General features: G+C 35.7%; 1 protein-coding gene and 1 pseudogene across 3 annotated transcripts in view; both read left to right on the top strand.

The window, feature by feature from the left end:
- Nucleotides 1-19,741, top strand: part of LOC145279653 (adhesion G protein-coupled receptor B3-like) — a 267,375-nt gene that overhangs the window by 129,319 nt on the left and 118,315 nt on the right. For all 3 annotated transcript variants that reach the window (XM_080130888.1, XM_080130886.1, XM_080130887.1), the window contains exons 5-7: nucleotides 2,618-2,670; nucleotides 10,570-10,700; nucleotides 14,350-14,613. In XM_080130888.1, the coding sequence (XP_079987014.1) occupies nucleotides 2,618-2,670; nucleotides 10,570-10,700; nucleotides 14,350-14,613 (448 nt within the window). The remainder of the gene's footprint in view (nucleotides 1-2,617; nucleotides 2,671-10,569; nucleotides 10,701-14,349; nucleotides 14,614-19,741) is intronic.
- Nucleotides 16,001-16,117, top strand: LOC145280678 (5S ribosomal RNA; annotated as a pseudogene).

The raw sequence follows: 19,741 nt of genomic DNA, 5'->3' as shown, positions 1-19,741 counted from the left end.
AAGACCAGATGTGGGGGCAACCCCACATGCCTGACCATTAACCAGCTCCCATTTCCCACCTCTCGGGAGCTGGTCCCCTTTTTCCCTCCCCCTCCCTTCACTCCTCACATTAAAAATCGGCCTTGTGCCTAATTTGCTCGGTGGGGGAGCAAATAAATACCATCTGTTCCGACAGATACTGCAAGCAAAGACCATATGTGTGGGCAACCTCACATATAAGACCTTGGTCAATGTAGGGGCAACCCTTCATACCAATTGTCACTATCCAGCTCCCCTACTCCCCGGGGAGCTGGTCCCCATTTCCCCTTCACTCCTCACATTAAAAATCGGCCTTGTGCCTAATTTTCTCGGTGGGGGAGCAAATAAATACCTGGTCAAGATCAAAGTGTAGTATCTGTTCTTCATATGCTGCACTTCCATTTCTTGTTCTCTTTCGGTGGAGGGTCAGTCCTCCACGACTGAGACAATTTTTTTTTATTTTTGTACCTTTTCTCCACGTTAAAAAACGACCCTGGTGTCTAACTCTGTCCCGTGGTGAGGCATAGTAAATAGGTACTACGACTACAACTACACACTAGACGCATCACACCGCCATTTAAATCATATATATATATATATATATATATATATATATATATATATATATTACTAGCAAAAGTACCTGTCGTTGACTGGGTTCAAAAACAGCCTGCAGAAAATAGATTCTGATTTATGAAAGTATGATAGGTTATGAAAAGGAAGGATTGTAAAAAGATAGCTTCGAATTTGGGGGTATCAAAACCAAAGCAAAATATGATGAAAGTAAAAATAAAATAGATAAACCCCATAATTTATTATACCATACCTGTTCACACTGAAACACTTGTCACAATATTCTGTGGATCTATATTAATAAACCTTGTTAAACTTTGTGCAATATTTCCATTCTATGGAGGTCAGGTGCGAACGAACACCCCATAATTTTATTATACCATATTTCTTCAAACTGAAACATAATTATCAAAGTATACTTTCGCAGATAGATATGAAAAGTCTTTATTAAAGTTTGTGCCTATTTCCATTCCATGGAGACCAGGCGCGAACGCAGACCCCATAATTTTATTATACCATCCCTATTTAAGTTAAAACATACTTATCAAAGTATTCTTATGTACATCTATATCAAAAACACTTGTAAACGTTTTTTTTAATTTTTAAATTTTTTATTTCCATACTTTGTGAACCAGACGCGAACGCAGACCCCACAATTTTAATGAACCACCGTTCTACCAGATCAAACATACCCATTCCTGTGTCTTGATACATCTTCTATCATTATATGTAATCAGTTTTTTAAAATAGTCAACCATATGGGAGCCTATTCGCGACCAGACACACACACCAACACACACACACACACACACACACACACACACACACACACACACACACACATTCAGCTTTATATTATATATATATATATATATATATATATATATATAATGTATGCATTTGTTTTATTTGTTTTACATAAGCATTTATCTGTCGCTACATATTTATGAGCATGTTTCGGTCAGCCAGGGTCAATAACTAGAAACTTCTTCAAGCGATATTGCTTATACAAAAGTGAAGTCCGTAATGAAAATTTTACCAGAGTTTTCCCAAAATTTTATGCTGGAAACTCCTGTAAAATTTACGAACTTCACTTTTGTGAACAATATCGCCTGAAATGTCATCTGGTTATACGTAACTGGCTGACCGAAACATGCTCATGAATGTGTAGCGACTTATAAATGCTTATGTAAAACAAATAAAAAGTATAGCTTTCCCTACTTCGATATTGAGTACGCTTGCATTAAGCTCGTTAAAACTCCATTGGTTGCTTCACCTCTAGAAAAAATGACAGTGAGTCAAGAACGATTACCATTAGGCCAGCTTGACACGCTTTTTTAAAGTTTTTTCAAACCTACTTATTATTAACATAAGGAATCTGTCATATGAACCATTCACGCATGAAACAGTTGACAAACATTAAAATCCGAAGACCCCTCACGTACAATTTTTCAATTTTGACCCCTTTAGCAACCCTTTCTTTCGAACGAAAACCGATGAGAAAGTTTTCCACATATCTGAATACCCTATATACCAAATTTCAAGTCTGTAGATAAAAATTCATTGAGTATATAAGTCGAGAAGTATCCACACACACATATACACAGACATTCTCACTTTTATATATATATATATATATATATATATATATATATATATATATATATATATATATATATATATATTAATTCATCAAGTTCAGATTTTTTATAAAATGAGTTTAAAACCAATTCATTTTCAAAGATTTATATATATGTAAACATTTACGCTTTCAACTGCATTTCGATTATAGTATCTAATTAGAGCCCAAAATATTTATAAAATATATTTAGAAAATAGTTCGATGGGAAAAACAAACAAAAACAACACAACGAGTTCGATTACACACCTCCAAATCTTCCAAAACAAACTCATTTTACCAACAGCCGTCAAAAACAGGATTTAGTTTATTTTAGTGAATTTCAATGTAGCGCATTGAATGTAATGTTATATTACAATTATTAAAAGTTATTAATCATTTTCATAGGTAAATACATCCTTGAATGGTACCGCGTCTAATGTCACCATAAATGAAGTTAGGTAAGTTGTTTTGCTTGAGTATTATATTACTACTACTACTACTACTACTACTAATAATAATAATAATAATAATAATAATAATAATAATAATAATACGGTTAGTATAACAGAAAATGATAATAAATTGTCTGGAAGAATAGACAAAGGTCCAAAAGAAAAGCAGTACTCAGACCTCCACTGGAAAGTAAGAAAAATTTAAAGTAGCTTATTACGTAATCAGCGATAACTCAATGGTAAACGGTTGTTGCGATAACACAAATTAACGTACAGCAATGACTGAGATAAGCAGGAGAGAATTACTGTCACTCAGACTCCACCTGTTTTTGTCAGTGACTCTCACTTACTAGTGCGAGCAATACGATAATCTAACATCACTCTCAAACACCTTGGCAACAATACTCGGGACAAAATCACGGGGTAGTATCTGTTCTGGTATTGCACTTCATCTTTTTTGTCCTCGATCAGTGAAGGAGAAATCCTTTATAACTGAGACAATTTTTATTTTTGTTCCTATCTAGAATGCTCCTTTTTAGAGAGCTGGATTTTTCCCACATTAAGAACCGACCTTGTGTCTAAAACTGCCCTCGTGGGGAAGCAAGTAAATAGGAACAATATCAGTTGATACCACGTCATGTGACAGCGGAGGATATGAAAGGATGAAAAGAAAACAGGGATAGCACCACCCAGATATCGACTGGGAGAAACACATACTACAGCAATTTTGAAATGGTCTACTGTCACTCAGATTTCACAGTAAACAAAGAGTGCTAAGTAACAATAATCAAGGTGAACAGAAAGTACAGAAATTACATTTGTTTAGATTTTTACAATATTGAGATCCGAGAAGAACTGATTCTTTCTACGGTGGAATCTTGTTTTTACGTAAAAGCCCTGACTATTTGCACCTAAGTATTCTATTCATAGAGGAGCGAATATCAGACATTTTCTTACCGATTGTTCTATCTGTTATTCTCTGAGCCAACGTAAAATCCGATCTTAAAATCTCTTCTAGATAACAAAAGAATTTTCATAGCAGAATATTTTATATTATACCCGTGTAACCTTGGTCGGTGTAACGTAAAATATTCCCCCTGTAAAAATTCTTCTTTTTTAGCTATAAGAGAAGAAAGACTATTTTTAAGATCGTCAAACCAAATATCAACTGATGTGATATTGTAAACAAACACGGACGGAATTTGATGAACGACATTATCATTATTATTTTTTGGGGAATTAGTCCAATTTATTCCTCTTAATATATAATATTCAATAGAGAATTGATTTTATAATAATACATGCGTAATCTGCATAAATTAAAATATCATGTTTAAGCATATTGTACGACCGGGCAACGCCGGACGTCCAGCTAGTACATATATATAGTACACACACCCACCAAACCACCCACCCACACACACACACACACACACACACACACATATATATATATATATATATATATATATATATATATATATATATATATATATATGACTACTTCATAAGCCTGACGAATCCTAGCGTGGGTGAAACGCGGGATATTCTGTGTAGCTTAATTGCCATATATATTTTTATAACTTATTACTATATATATATATATATATATATATATATATATATATATATATATAATCATGTTGGCTTAGAGAGTAAGAGATCAAACTTAAGCCCACGTGGGCAGATTGTGACGTTAAATCATTTGATTACTCTCAGCTTTCTTGAATGAAATTTACGTTTTATATAAATGTTAATTTAAACTGTATTCTCGCCGCAGTAGGTTTTAAAAATAATTATAGAAATAATTATATATATATATATATAGAGAGAGAGAGAGAGAGATAGAGAGAGAGAGAGAGAGAGAGAGAGAGAGAGAGAGGGAGGGGGGAGACAGACAGACAGACAGACGGGCAGACAAACAATCAGACAAAGGCCGAGAAAAAAAATTATACTATAAACTCGGTAAAAAAAAAAAGAAGAAATTATGCTAATTTATTTAGAGGATATGAAAACTTTATTTAAGTACGATACTTAATATAATCAGCCATTGAAAGGCAAACATTTTTTTTTTTAATAGGGAAAAATAAATAAATAAAATAACGTTAATAAGATATCAGTGACCCCCCCCCTACCTTGTACACTGCCATTTCCTCTCCGGACACCTGTTCCGAACCTATGCTCTTGATCCATCATTTCATCAAAATACCAAGATGAGAGGCTCCTATGTCTTATACAACAATTTATCAATCTGTACAATTGTCTGTAAACTGATATCATCAAAAATTAGATAAGCTGTTTTAAAATTCCTCTCTTGATAAAATTGCCAACCGAAATACAAACGGATTTTCTTGTACGATAGAGGATAGAACTGAAGCAGTATACTTAATATGTACAATACGTGCGTACTAAACTAAACCACCTTTGCTACCTATATATAATCGCCTATACTGAATCCTCATCAGCTCACAACTTTCTGTATCCTCAGACTCTTAATTTCACAAATCTTATATCATCACTTATCTGAATAGATACAAGAATTCTCCTGAGCAGTTCAACATCCAGTGATCATATATCTAATCCTCATGAAATTCCTTATATCACTTTGAATATTACCTTAAATTTTCATTCTATCCCTAAGCTAAGTAGAACACCTAATAATACTCTATTCAACTACTTTTAAAATTAGATAAACCCAGTTACAATATTAGACGTGCTTCGTCCCTGACCTAGACTACATACTTGTACAATAAACCATGAAACTATTGTACCTATAATTCCTCTCAAAACTGCAAAATACCACTGCTTGTATACTAAGTACATCCTATAGATACTTTACCTCCAAGATGACTGCCTTGTCTGTTATGCATGACAAACCTTTTTATTTTTTACTTAAATTCTCTTTCTCCTGATCACTAGCAAATCAAACTGCTCTATTTCCCAAGTTGCCACTAAACCTAATCCGTTTCACGTAACTTAGAGGGGTCCTTGCTCTCCGCCCTTTACCCTAACAGACTCGTAAATCGATACCCATTAACACCTAAAGATTTCCTAGGCATGCTCCTGATTATAACTCTTAACCCATAACTAAGCTTCTAAGTAAATACTTACTAGCCATAGTCCTATACATAGACTTAAAGTAATCTATAATGAACAGCAACCGTTAATATCTCTTTGTTAAGAGATAGTATTGCAATAATTATTACAAAAACTAAACTGGTACTCATCGAAATACAAACTTCCAGATATTAAGAGAAAGGCGAAGTCATCCTCCTTCATTGAAGTCTGAAGGCAACTTACTCAAATTGTCTAAAATTCCATGCATTCGTATACAATACTACTTATCCATCCATCTATATTTAACTATACTTAGAGAATATGCAATAACCTATATTTATCAGGTATAACTGTACTCCATATCAAATGTTCTCTTGTATTTATACTGAGCATATATCTTATCTTTCAGTCATACTAAATATTCGGTTTGGGCACCACATCATAATTTCTAATAGCAAGTAAATCATACTTTAACACTTTATCCTAATCCTACACTTACTAAACCATATCTAACCATACATTGCTAAACCTACTAAACCATATCTAACCATACTTTCCTAAACTTACAAAACTATATCTAACCATACATTAACTCGTCTCTTTGCCAATTTAGCTGCTTCCACTGCATGAATTTTTACCTATATACCCTCTCCCAGTAAAAATGAAAATGGAAAGCATATTAATGTCCTTTTCTATCCACGTTTGAGGAGTGAAAATTCTTTGTAGAAGTTAACCTAAATACCCGATTTTTTCAGGAGATATTAACCTAAATAACCAATAAATATTAACTACCCATACGGGGTCGCAGAAATACCTGGATTAGGACCCAGGCGCGGGGCGAACCCCCTCGGAGCTGATGGACCCGTAGATCTTCCCAGGTCATCCGTCTAGGAGAAGGAAAACTCTGAAGCTAAACCTAAGGGGAGGGAGGCCTCTTCAGTCCTGGACGACAACCTTCCTAGAGCTGGTGACTCAAACAAATCACCGGTTGGCAAACCTAAACTGCTTAAGGAGGAGATAGGCTCTGTCTATCGCCCGGCTTTCATACTCCTTCTTTGCCTATTGGCCAGGTGTAGAGGTACTATTACAGGAACTCGTCTAAATCACCCAGTGGTTGACCTTGTTCCCTGACTAGGGCAATGAACGCCGCTTTTCCCCACTCCCGCCACATCCCCCTAAACTGGACACAGTGGGGTGCTTCAGTGCCATATATGTCGGTGCAGTTGGACTGGGCTGGCTTTGCCTAACGGATTGAGGGTACCGGATTGACAGTTCCTGGCTGCTGTTTCCGACTGATAGTACAGGTGCCCTAACTCTTTGGTAGCGTTTAGAGCGGCTGCTCCATCAACAGTTGTAAAATATCGGGATGTTTGTAGTGCCATGTCACGCATGAAAAGGGATCTTGCACTCATCCCCGGTGGGCTTTCCTGAGGCCACAATCCTGTGGGTGAGGACAGCTGATGGTCTACTTGTATTGCATGTCTGGTATTCTGCACAACTACTTGTCCAGCACCCCTTCACTTACTCACCCTAACTGAAACTTAAATAAAATGAAATGACAGCTCAAGTAAAAGTTACGTTTAAACCAGGACCAAACTCAAAGAAAACCAACCTGCCTCCTCCCTTGAGGCTTGCATTTACTAATATCCGCGGGCTTAGAACTAACTTAGATTATGTTGAGTCATTTCTCCTTGTAAACACCCCGGATATCTTAGCATTAAGTGAAACTAACCTTCACTCCTCCATTCCCTCTAACCAATTTAACATGCCTGGTTATCTCCCACTCTACCATAAGGACTCGGACAGATATATGCATGTGCTTGGAGTCTATATTCGTAACACCCTCCTCCTGACTAGGGAAATAAAACTAGAATCAGAGGACCAGGCCTTTATGTGCTTCAGACTAAATATGCAACACAATATTAGCTACTTGTATTTTCTCTACCGCTCTCCCTCAAACCAAGACTGTGCCCTAATAAACAAAGTCTCAGACAACATAGATATAGCACTCTCCCTCGATACTAGCGCATAAATACATGTATTTGGTGACTTCAATGTCCACCACAGTAACTGGCTAGGATTCTCTAATCACACAGACGTAGCTGGTAGCACAACACATAGCTTCTCTATATCCCATTCCTTATCTCAGTTGGTTATATTTCCGACACGTTTTCCAGACCAGCATGATCAACATGCCTCACTTCCCGATGACTGTACAGCAAATGCCCACAGCCCACTCGGGAATGCTGATCAAGCTGTGATAATGGTAGAAATCAGCCTAAATTCTCGCCCTAAAACTGAAGACCCACTACTCAAAACAACGAGATATTACAAAAAGGCTGATTGGGAAGCCATCAGGGAGCTCACCAGAGATGCCCCATGGCAAAATATCTTTACTCTTCCAGCGGAACAGTGTGCAAATGAGACCACTGAATGGTTCAAAACTGCAATTGAAGCTCATGTTCCCGCACAGAAATTCTATAGCAAGCCCCACTCTCCCCAATGGTTTACTTCTGCTTGTGCAGCTGTCATTTGTCAAAGGCAGCATGCGTTCCGCAGATTCAACCGACATAAGTCCAGCTCAAATTAGCGGAAGTTTATAGAAGCTAGAAATAATTGTAAGAGAGTGATAGAGACAGCTAAGACTGACAAGACTAATCTGCTTGCCAGTCAGTTTGCCTCAAACTCCACACTGAACTCGGTACACCACTCCCTTCCTGATTTTCCTCTGCGAACAGACGCCACACTAGACGATTTGAAAATCACCCCTTCTCAGGTACATGCTATTATAAAAAACCTAGACACCTCAAAAGCATGTGGACTAGATCTCATCCCGGCTGTGCTATTAAAAAAATGTTCTGCCGAGGTTGCTCCAGTTCTTTCCAAACTTTACAATAAATGCCTTAACGAATCTTGCTTTCCCGACTGCTGGAAAACCACCTCTGTGGTACCAGTCTTCAAGAATTCTGGTGAAAGAACTGACCCACTAAATTATCGCCCCATTAGCCTCCTCCCGCTTTTCGCCAAAATATTTGAGTCCTTAGTTAATCAAGCCCTAGTTCAGCACCTAACAGCTGCTAAACTCCTGACTGACAAACAATATGGATTCAGGCAAGCCCGTTCAACAGCAGATATCTTAACTGTAGTTTCTGAACGTATATAAATGACCTCCCTGATAGGATTGTTTCGGAGATGGGTGTATTTGCCGATGACACCACTCTCTATAACAGATATGAGGGGAAGGCCAATGAACGCATATCCGGGGAAATGGCAGAAACACTAGAGGATGACCTCCAATCTGTAGTGGAATGGGGACAAAAATGGACGTTCACATTCAATGCTGCTAAGACTAAGCTTGTTTCCTTCAATAACTACAAGAAACCTTCTCTACCTTCTCCAGAACTGCGGGTCTTTAGAACTCTCTTCCGGGATTCTGCTTTCCCAACTGCAATGATATGCAGAAGTTCAAGTGTAAGGTTAACAAACATCTTTCCACTCATCTCCCTTCATAATGACCCCGCTAATTAAGTCCCTGATAGTAGCCCCCTGCTTCAAAGTGGCACTGTGCCTTGTTTGGGGTGAAAACTGAATTAAAAAAATAAATAAAAAAAAGAACGCGTTGAGTGCCCGAGGATGAATTTGGAGATGTGCCAAGAAAATGAGTCAAAGTTTTTCAAAAGACTGATTACATAGGATGAAACTTGGGTCCATCACTATGATCCAGAGACCAAAGCCCAGTCAATGCAGTGGAAGCACTTGGGCTCACCACCTCCAAAGAAGGCAAGGGTGCAGCCCTCCGCTGGCAAGGTCATGCTCACAGTCTTCTGGAACCAGGACAGAGTAGTGATGACAGATTTCCTGGCAAAGGGTACCACAATTACAGGAGTCTATTATGCTTCAGTTGGAGGAAATTAAGGGAAGCTATCAAAATCAAGAGGCGAGGCAAGATCAGCAAAGATACCCTCCTCCTGCAAGACAACGCTCCGGTCCACAACTTGCATGTCGTTAGATCAGAAGCACGGACATGTGGTTATGAAATCCTTCCCAATCCTCCCTACTCTCTTGACCTTGCACCCTCTGACTTTCACCTCTTCCCAGCCATGAAGTTGTTTTTGGAAAGGAAAGCGTTTCCCAGATGATGCAGCCTTGATTTTTTAAATCACGTCGTGGTTGGAGGACCAACCTGGAGTGTTCTACAAAAACGGTTTCCAGAGCTGCATCAAACGATGGGAGAAATGCATAGCTCTGGGTGGTTCCTATGTAGAGAGCGACATATAACTGTGGCAAGTTTCGTTGCTCTACTTCTATGGGAAGTGGATCAGGGGCATTACTTATTGCACGCCCCTCGTATATATATATATATATATATATATATATATATATATATATATATATATATATATATATATATTAAAGAAAAAATAACCATATTTTCTTTTCTGACAGCTTCAAATACTGTTTATAAATACACCTGTTCCTATCAACTGAACCAAGCAGATGACTTTGAAGTGAATCTGTCGGACATATACCATCAACGTTTCTTAATCCTAAAGTTAATGTTGGAAAATATATATAATTAAAAATGACTTGTGATGGGGCACGCATAAAAGCGTATAAATTATATATGCTTCTATTTAACAAGAATTTCTTAAATCTAAATTTTTATGATGGTGAATATAACTACTATTTAATGCTCTTTTTTTATATGATTTCCATTCACAGTTCCACCATGAATATAGTTTTAGAAGAAAAATGTTTATTGTGAAAGAAAATTATTGATTTGTCTGTCTGATACTTTGTTTATTAAGTCATACAGTTTTTTGTTGTTGTTTTGTTTTGTTTTTTCAGACCCGGCAGTATCATCGCTGATATCTCTGTTTATACATCAAAATCTGAAGGCTTGGAAATTCTGAAAGGGGCCATCAAGAAAGGGGAAGTTGGAAAGCTTCGAGTCAGCAAGTCTTTTCCTGTACAAATCAGTAAGTTAATTATATATATAGTAAAGTATAGTAAAGGAAAATTAAAATTTACTACTACTACTACTACTACTACTACTACTACTACTACTAATAATAATAATAATAATAATAATAATAATAATATTACTAATAATAATACTAATACTATTACTAATAATAATATTGTAATTATTTCTCTACTTATATATGAAAGGTATTTTGTGTGCGTGTGTCTGTGTGTATGTGGGAGGGTCATTCCCCATGGACTCCGAAACGATTTGATAGATTTTTTTTCCAATTTCCCACGAATGAAATGTATGCATATGGCATAGTTTTTAGATATGTCTTGCATTGGAATGCTTCAATAAGTATCAAAAATCGATAATCGAAAAAATCCGATTAACAAGGAACAGTTCGATTTTGACTAAACTTAACACCCTTAAACAGCCTAACATCACAAGTGCATTTGAGAAGTTTTATCATCACACAAGCAGAAGGTCCCAGCGTATAAAATCAACAATAGGTTCTTTGGTAAGACAGGGTCACGTTCGAAATGAATGTTTCTGTTTTGAGCACAAGTGAACTAAGATACATAGCTTTTGCATTTCAAACTTTAATTCAAGCCATTTTATAAAAATAATTTATAAGATAAACATTATGTTCTCTACAGTGTAATGTAGACTGTAATGTATTGTGGAATAAGTCACTGAAAAGGCATGGGAAGCTTCCTCTGGTTGTGTGGTGTAGAAACAAACACTTTGTGATGGAATCTGATATATATCAGAAAGAAGTTCTGGCGATGGGGTCCCAAGTGTGGTTAATGTGTTATGACACTGTCGCTTCCCGGGAGAGTTACTTAGTTGATGAACGTCCTGGGAACGAAACCAGCTCCCAGGGGGGAATAAACGATATCCAACGATAGGCACATGGAAACAGCAACACAACGGGTCGATATGTCGTCGGCTATAACTGGCTGGCATGGGTCACTTCTTGTGTCTTCATTGCGTCGTTACAGGCAGCTTTCTGTCGTTGCAATAATGGGAGGAACCGTCGGCTGAAATCGACCGCTTGTACAAAAATAGCGAACAAATGCATTTTTATAAAAAAATATATATGATTTATTTAACAAGTAGGAAACATATTTAGTTGACCCATCGCGTGCACACCAAACTACTGATCCGGCACGTACGGGGTGAAAGCTTCAACTGTTTTAACAATACAATCATATTTCAATTCTCTATTTCTTCATTGAAAAAGAGAGAAAGGAAGTGAAAGAGAGAAATAGAGAAAGAGAGCGAGAGAGAGAGAGACAGAGAGAGAGAGAGAGAAAGAGAGAGAAAGATGTTTCATCGCCCATATTTTGTTTTTCAAATTATAATGTCAACATTATTGCGCACTGGATACATAAACACCTGACAATCTTCGTGTGCCGACAGTTTTAACTTTAAAAAAATGTGCCCTCACTGAAATGTGTGTGCTTGCCTCCACACAAGTGCAGACCAAGTTAGGCAGAAGGTTTATTAATGTAGAAGCCCAAGCTCCCTCAAAAGGGGTGTTCTCCATTGTGCCACAGTGTATATAGAATACGTTGGGGAATGGCGTTAGGTATAACATTACTAAAGCTAACAATGTGATAACGATATGTAAATGACACATTTATACTCAGGTCCCACCAGGAAAATGTTCATATATTACTGAACGATGTGAACTCCATCCATCTATAAAGTTCACGATGGATGAAGAACAAACTAACGTCCCTAGATGTGCTGATAACTCTCACTGGTCAAGGGTTTCTCAGCTGTATACTTAAAGCTAACTTTCATTGGACAATACTTCAACTTCAACTGCCACCAGAAATTTAATGTAAAGAAAGGAATCGTCCGTTGCCCACAATATCGAGCAAAAACAATATATAATTACAGCAATGTACGAGGTACCTTCAATAAGTTTCCAGACTTGTTTTGTACAAGCGTTTAAAATTGTCATAGACCCTTAAAAATTTAGCGTGTGATTAGTATGCATCTTATGAGATTTTTATGAGTTCAGGTTCAAATGAACAGCTACAGCAGGAATTGGAATGCACCCTACTAAAGCCTGATTACCCAACTGGTGAATTTCAAAAATGCAATCTGGACGTTAGTAATATATATATATATATATATATATATATATATATATGTATATATATATTCATCCACATACAGTACTGTTTCGCTGATCAGCTCATCAGTGCGGCTAGGCAGGCACAACCTCAAACCAGGATCGAAACTCGACCGCCCAAACGATAGTCAAGGCTTCTTACTATTACGCTATTCGAATGCTGCTGTGCGGGTAGTGAATTAATGATGTTTTGACACACAAATATATATATATATATATATATATATATATATATATATATACTAGCAGACTACGCGGCATTTAATATTTACACTTTTACATCGATTTTCCCCGGCTAAAACCGAAATATAAAGTTCTGCATGGATTCGAATACTCTATATATTAAGTTTCGGTCTGTAGACCAAAATCTGAAAGAGGAGTTTGCTACGCTAATTTTTTAAAACAAATATATATACGCATATATATATATATATATATATATATATATATATATATATATATATAGAGAGAGAGAGAGAGAGAGAGAGAGAGAGAGAGAGAGAAAGGGGTTTGTGTTTACCACAATATTTTTACGCTTATATTACACAAGTATAAATCATGCAGAATATCTGCATGAATATAATTACGTGTAATAGTAAACTAAAGGTGATCATCCCATGAGAAAACCGAAAAAAAAACTAATAGGGAATTAATTAAATTTAATGTTTAAAAGAATATGCAAATTAGCTAGATCTTTTACAGATCAATACAATTACACAACAAATATATAACAAAATTGTATTTTCTTTTTAAATAAATAGAAAAAAGGGTTTTTAATATGAATATTAGTACACAAAAAAACTATAGGAGTATATATATATATATATATATATATATATATATATATATATATATATATATATATATGGTAATAAATAGTTGTATTTACATCTAGAAATTAAATCCTACTAAAATTGTCTGCGATAACCCGTGGCGCAGTAATACTTGAAAAATTCAGTTGTAAAAAACATTCTTTTGAAGGTTCAATCCTCAGTGTGGGCAACCGAAAATACAATTGCGAATTACTTAGGTTAAGGTACTAGATATAAAATTCAGTTGTAAGTGAAACTATTTTGGAGGTAAATGTTCTATCCTCAGTTCGTGCGATACTAAGAATATAATTACGAGTGACGACTTCTGTTTGGTCATGTCTTACGAGCAGGGCGATGCCATCCTGTAGATTAAATGAAGAGTTCCGTGAAGATTCTTGAATTCGACAGAAGATTACCGATTTCAACGAAAAAAAAAAGAATCCAGTGTTTGACCAAGATGCACGTGAAGAAAGCCAGAGCTTGCATCGGCCGAAACGCTGTGAAAATAACACTCAAAATAAGAACAATGGTTCCAAAACTCCAAATTATTAATCCTCATTTAAAAAATCTAGGAAGAAAAATAAGAATTTTCACAATATTATTGAAAAACAAAGTAACATTTTCAATTACAGACATCTAGCATAGTTCCTTATTTATTTACTGTATTGTGTGTATTATTGTATTCATTTTTTTGTCAGCTGGAACTGTGAACGTAATCGTTGAACCAAAGAACTACGCAGCAACCGAAGGGCGTGAACTTTCTCTGCAATGTAAGGCAAATTTAGAAAAACAAATCTCAAATGATATGAATAATATAAAGATAATGTGGATGTTGAATGGTCAGCCGATTATAGATAACAATAACGCGGATTCCAGGGTTCAAGTCACCTACACGCAGAATTCAACAACCAAGGCACCCATCGGAAAACTGACGTTTAAGAAACTGAGGCTCAGGGACACCGGTAAGAAATTTTCACCTTCTAACTTATCACGAAAATTTTGATTCATTTTATGGTGAAGTAACCAGTAGAATTTTGCTATATGTTTTGCTAGGGCTAGGTAAATAAACCTTGTTCATTTGTGGCCCGTCTTGGCGCTGTTGCCATCTTTTTTCACTCGAACTAATAGTTGATTTATTTATTTCTCTTCAGTCTGATGTAATACAAAGGCCAGGAAGTGAGATTGGAGAGCCAGTTCCCTATATGAAGAACACTAGGCAGTAAAAATGCCTGGGCAGCCCCGTCGGTATTACCCGATAGGAGCGTTCTCATCGACCAGCAATAAACTAATCCCTTCTCAAAAGAAGGCAAAATCTGGGAGGATGAATCTCCTAGAAATACGCAGGACTCATTACATGCTACCGATGCCTCCGTTTAGTCTCGAAAGACAAAGGATAACCTGTGCATGTAACTGTGAGGCAAGGGTTGCACAATTCCAACCACATCTCTCCTGAATCGGCACTACTTGATTCCATAGACAAGGAGAAGTCCAGGACGACTGGAAAAATGTCGAGATAAGCGGAGAGCGCATACAGCACCTGGAAGTTCCAAATGGTTACCCATTTAGTACTGACCAGGTTCAAGGTTGCTTAACTTTAGTGATCAACGTGATTATGCCGTATATCAACTTCCCTCCACATGTTACAGCAAACAAGGAAAAGGTCATTTCAAGAAAGTACATAAGTACAACGACAACAGTTGTGACTTGAAATATGTATTTCATTATCAAGCACCTTTGACGTTGTTTGGGACTGAATGTCAACCCATGTGTACTACTTTTACTTCCAACTCTGAACACCGTATTACTATTTTTAATTTGTATTTTTGTTTTTGATCTCTACTATCATACAAAAGTCACTTTGTGTGTGTGAGAGAGTTCCTTTTCTCATGGGCTACGAAACGGCTGAGCCTAGCTTTTGCAAATTTCACACAAATGTAATTTATATGTTTGGCAGTGACTATTAATCCACCGCCACCCTTCCCTCTACGGTGTGTACATAATGTGGCGGAAGCATCTCAAACCATACAAGGTACATACTGTGGGTGATAGTATCGTGATAGTTTGCGCACTTGAATGCTGGGAAATGGCATGTGTGATTTGAAAGCCGAACTGGCTGTGTGCGTATATATATATATATATATATATATATATATATATATATATATATATATATATATATATATATATATATATATATATATATATACGGCATAATATATATATATATACATATATATACGGCATAATATATATATATATATATATATATATATATATACATATATACATATATATATACATATATATATACATACATATATATATACATATATATACGGCATAATATATATATACGGCATAATCACGTTGACACACCGGTTCTCGTCAGATCACCGAAGTTAAGCAACGTTGAGCCTGGCTAATACCAGATGGGTGACCATTTGGGAATTCTAAGCGCTGTATGTGCTCTCCGCTTATCTCGGCATTGTTTCCAGTCGTCTTGTACCTCAACTTGCCACTGGTATGCAACAATGTTGACTCAGGAGAGGCGTGGTTAGAGGTTGCGCAAGTCTTGCCACACAAATTTCACGCGCAGGCACCCTTACAGTGGGTATCCATAGTCTGTCAAGACTGATGGAAGCCTTCATATATATATATATATATATATATATATTAATCGAAATTTTAAATTATCCTCATATTACAGCTTAATACTGTAAAATTAAAGTCCATATAAATATTAGTAGCAATACTTATAAGACAATCCTAATCAGAAAAAAAGAAGCTCAATTTACGAGATGGCACAATAGTATAAATTAAAATATGGAATTAAATTAAGAAAATAATTTTTTTATTTCAGTAAATTAAAAAAAAAGATTATGACAAATTTATTTTTCGAAAATTAAATTTGTCATAATCTTTTTTAATCTACTGAATTTAATTCCAAATTTTCATATATATATATATATATATATATATATATATATATATATATATATATATATATATATACATGGAATTTTGGAATAAAAATCTAAAATTGTCCCAAGACAGAAAGACTAATAGGGGGATTAATTAAAATTAATGTTTAAAAGTTATATTTTCTTTTTAATAAACAGAACAAAAGGGTTTTTAATTGGATACACAAAAACCCTTAATTAATAGTATAGATATACTAACAGGCCGCCCGGCATTATTCAGTCGTAAAATACGCTTAAATATGATATTTTCATTAAAACAGATTTCGTATTTATTATTAAATTATATTGGACCAAATATATAGTAATGATTTTAAAAGTTTTTAAAAACTGACTTGTGCGCCATCACCTAGAATCGAAAACAAGACGTTTAGCTTACAATTTATTTTTTCCTCTGGCGTTAATGACTAAGCTATGAAGACATTTGCTGCAAGGCTAAAAATTAAAACATAAACCAATAGCTACTACGTTATGGATGCATATTCGTAATGCCATCGTTCGATCTTCACCTGGCAAATTCCATTTCTTTATTTAACATTTTTGTACCGATTTTCCCAAGCTTAAACCCAAATATAAAGTTCCGCATGGCTCGAATACTTTATATATGAAATTTCATGTTTATAGACCAACGACTGAAGGAAGAGTTTGGTTGACAAAATTTTAAACAAAAATATATACGCATATAAATATATATATATAGAAAGAAGTTTTTGTTTTCTATAACCTTTTTACGCAAATATTATGCAAGTATAAATCATGTAGAATATCTGCATGAATATAATTACACTTAATAATTAACTAAATATGATCATCCCATAAAAAGCCGAAAAAACTAATGGGGAATTAATTGAAATGAATGTTTAAAAGAATATGCAAATTATCTAGATCTTTTGCAGATGAAGCCAATTTTACGATCCATATATAACAAAGTTGTATTTTTTTTTTAAAAGAAATAGAAAAAAGGGTTTTTAATATGAATATCAATACACAAAACATCCCAAATTTATAGGAGTATAGATAGAAGATTCTACATGATTTATACGTTTTTTTTACAAAGGAGTCCCCCACTTATCAAGGCCCGGAGGCCACTCGAGGATACAAGGAGGGTTAATGAGTGTACAGTGGTCAAGAGGGCCATGTCGTAGTCATCTTTAGTAGTGGAAATTTGGTAAATTGGATTACTTAAGGAGATGAGTCATCAGGAATTTGTTTACGTTGGACTTGAAGACAACAATATTGTAGTCAGTTGGAAAGCAGGAAAACGGAATAGGTTCACAGGCGTGTAGTTCTAAGAAAGAAACTTTGTTCATGGAATCTACGTTTAGGTTTAGGCACAGATAAAGAGTGGGGGAAAGTATTGATAGTGGTTTCAGCTGGGTGAGTTTTTTTTTTTTTTTCGTGTGAGGGAACCATAGATTGGAGCTTAGGCGAGCACTTGCCATGAAAATAACGATAGAGCAGAGACAGGCTCGCAACGTCTTTTCTGTTGGAAAGAGATGGCAGGAAAGAGAAAAGGGTATTCCCTCACTAGGCTATGAACTCTATTTTGAACTCTGTCAAGGCAAGATAAACAAGCAGCTTCCGCCCAGATGTGGCAACAGTACTCCATTCTTGGACGTACTTGGCTCTTATACAGGTAGAGAATTGCATCAGCAGTGAGATAACGGATTTGATGTGCGTGTTCCATCTCAGATCAGGAGTAAAGGTCAGACCTAGAAGTTTGTCAAAACATGGAGCTTCCTGAATACAAGAGCCAGCCATTTCAATTGATGCCAGATGGGGATCAGAGTGTGATGATGTAAAGATAGAAGCTTAGTGTAAGATGCATTAAAAGTAACCAGCCACCTCTTTTCTCATTATACCACACGATCAAGGTCAGAGGAGAGAGAATCAGAGAGAACTTGGTTGTTTACAGATTTTAAAGTGTTGATAGTAGTGTCATTAGCATAAATGTTTACAAATAATCTTACGATGTGATTTGGGAGATCATTGATGCAGATCAGGATGAGAGTTTGGCCCAGGATTGACGCCTGAGGACTCAAACATTAATACTGTGAGCTTCTGATTTCTGCCCATCAACCTCTACTCTTATGAGCCTCTCAGAGAGAAATGATTTAATAATTTAGAAGACATTTCCAGCTATGCTGTAGCTGGAGATTTTGTGGAGTAGACCTTTATGCCATACCATATCAAAGGCCTTTGATATGTCATGGGTAATTATCTTAGAAAGGAAGCATCTATCGAGAAATTCGCTAATACTGTGAGATATAACTCTTAGCACATCTAGCAGAACGAAGGCTATATTGCATGTCATGAAGGGTGTTATTTCTGCTGAGGTGGTTGACTACTTCTCTATTTAACACAAATTCTAGCAACTTACTCATGACGCACAGGAGACTGATTGGTCTGTATTAAGACGGAGATGAGCGATTACCTGAATTTTTAGATACGGGACATACTAATTAGGTTTTCCAGGGTGTTGGGGAGCAATGCTCCTTAAAACAGCGTTTATGGGAGCTAGTTCTGGTTGAACATTATAATAGGAATGACGTCATAGCTAGTTGCTTTACTTGAATCGAAGTTTTTGATTAGTTGGCAACATCACACATATATATTTGTAAGTCGCATAGCGTGTTTTTAGACACAGGATGGAAAACGAGAGGTTGACGGCCCTGATCGCATAGGATAGAATTAGTTGCAAAGTTTTTGGCAAATTGTTTTGCTTTGTCTGATGCTGACAAGATAATTAATAATAATAATAATAATAATAATAATAATAATAATAATAATAATAATAATAATAATCTCAGAGAGAGAGAGAGAGAGAGAGAATAAATGACAAAAAGATAGATACTGTCAAGAATTGTATAAGTCAACTGAATTAAAGGAATAAATTATAAGATGGTCAGCATCATGAATTTTGGAATATAACTTTTTGTCATTTATTCTCTATATTGCTCTGTAATTACATTGAGCTTTTTTAAGGATTGATATATATTATAAGGAAATATATTTCTACAGAAATATATATATATATATATATATATATATATATATATATATATATATATATATATATATATATATATACTGGTGTTAATCATGACACCCT

The sequence above is a fragment of the Euprymna scolopes genome, chromosome 7 (assembly GCF_053919585.1).
Source record: "Euprymna scolopes isolate OS-2025 chromosome 7, ASM5391958v1, whole genome shotgun sequence".
Taxonomy (NCBI): domain Eukaryota; kingdom Metazoa; phylum Mollusca; class Cephalopoda; order Sepiida; family Sepiolidae; genus Euprymna; species Euprymna scolopes.
This window is presented reverse-complemented; position numbering and strand designations above follow the sequence as displayed.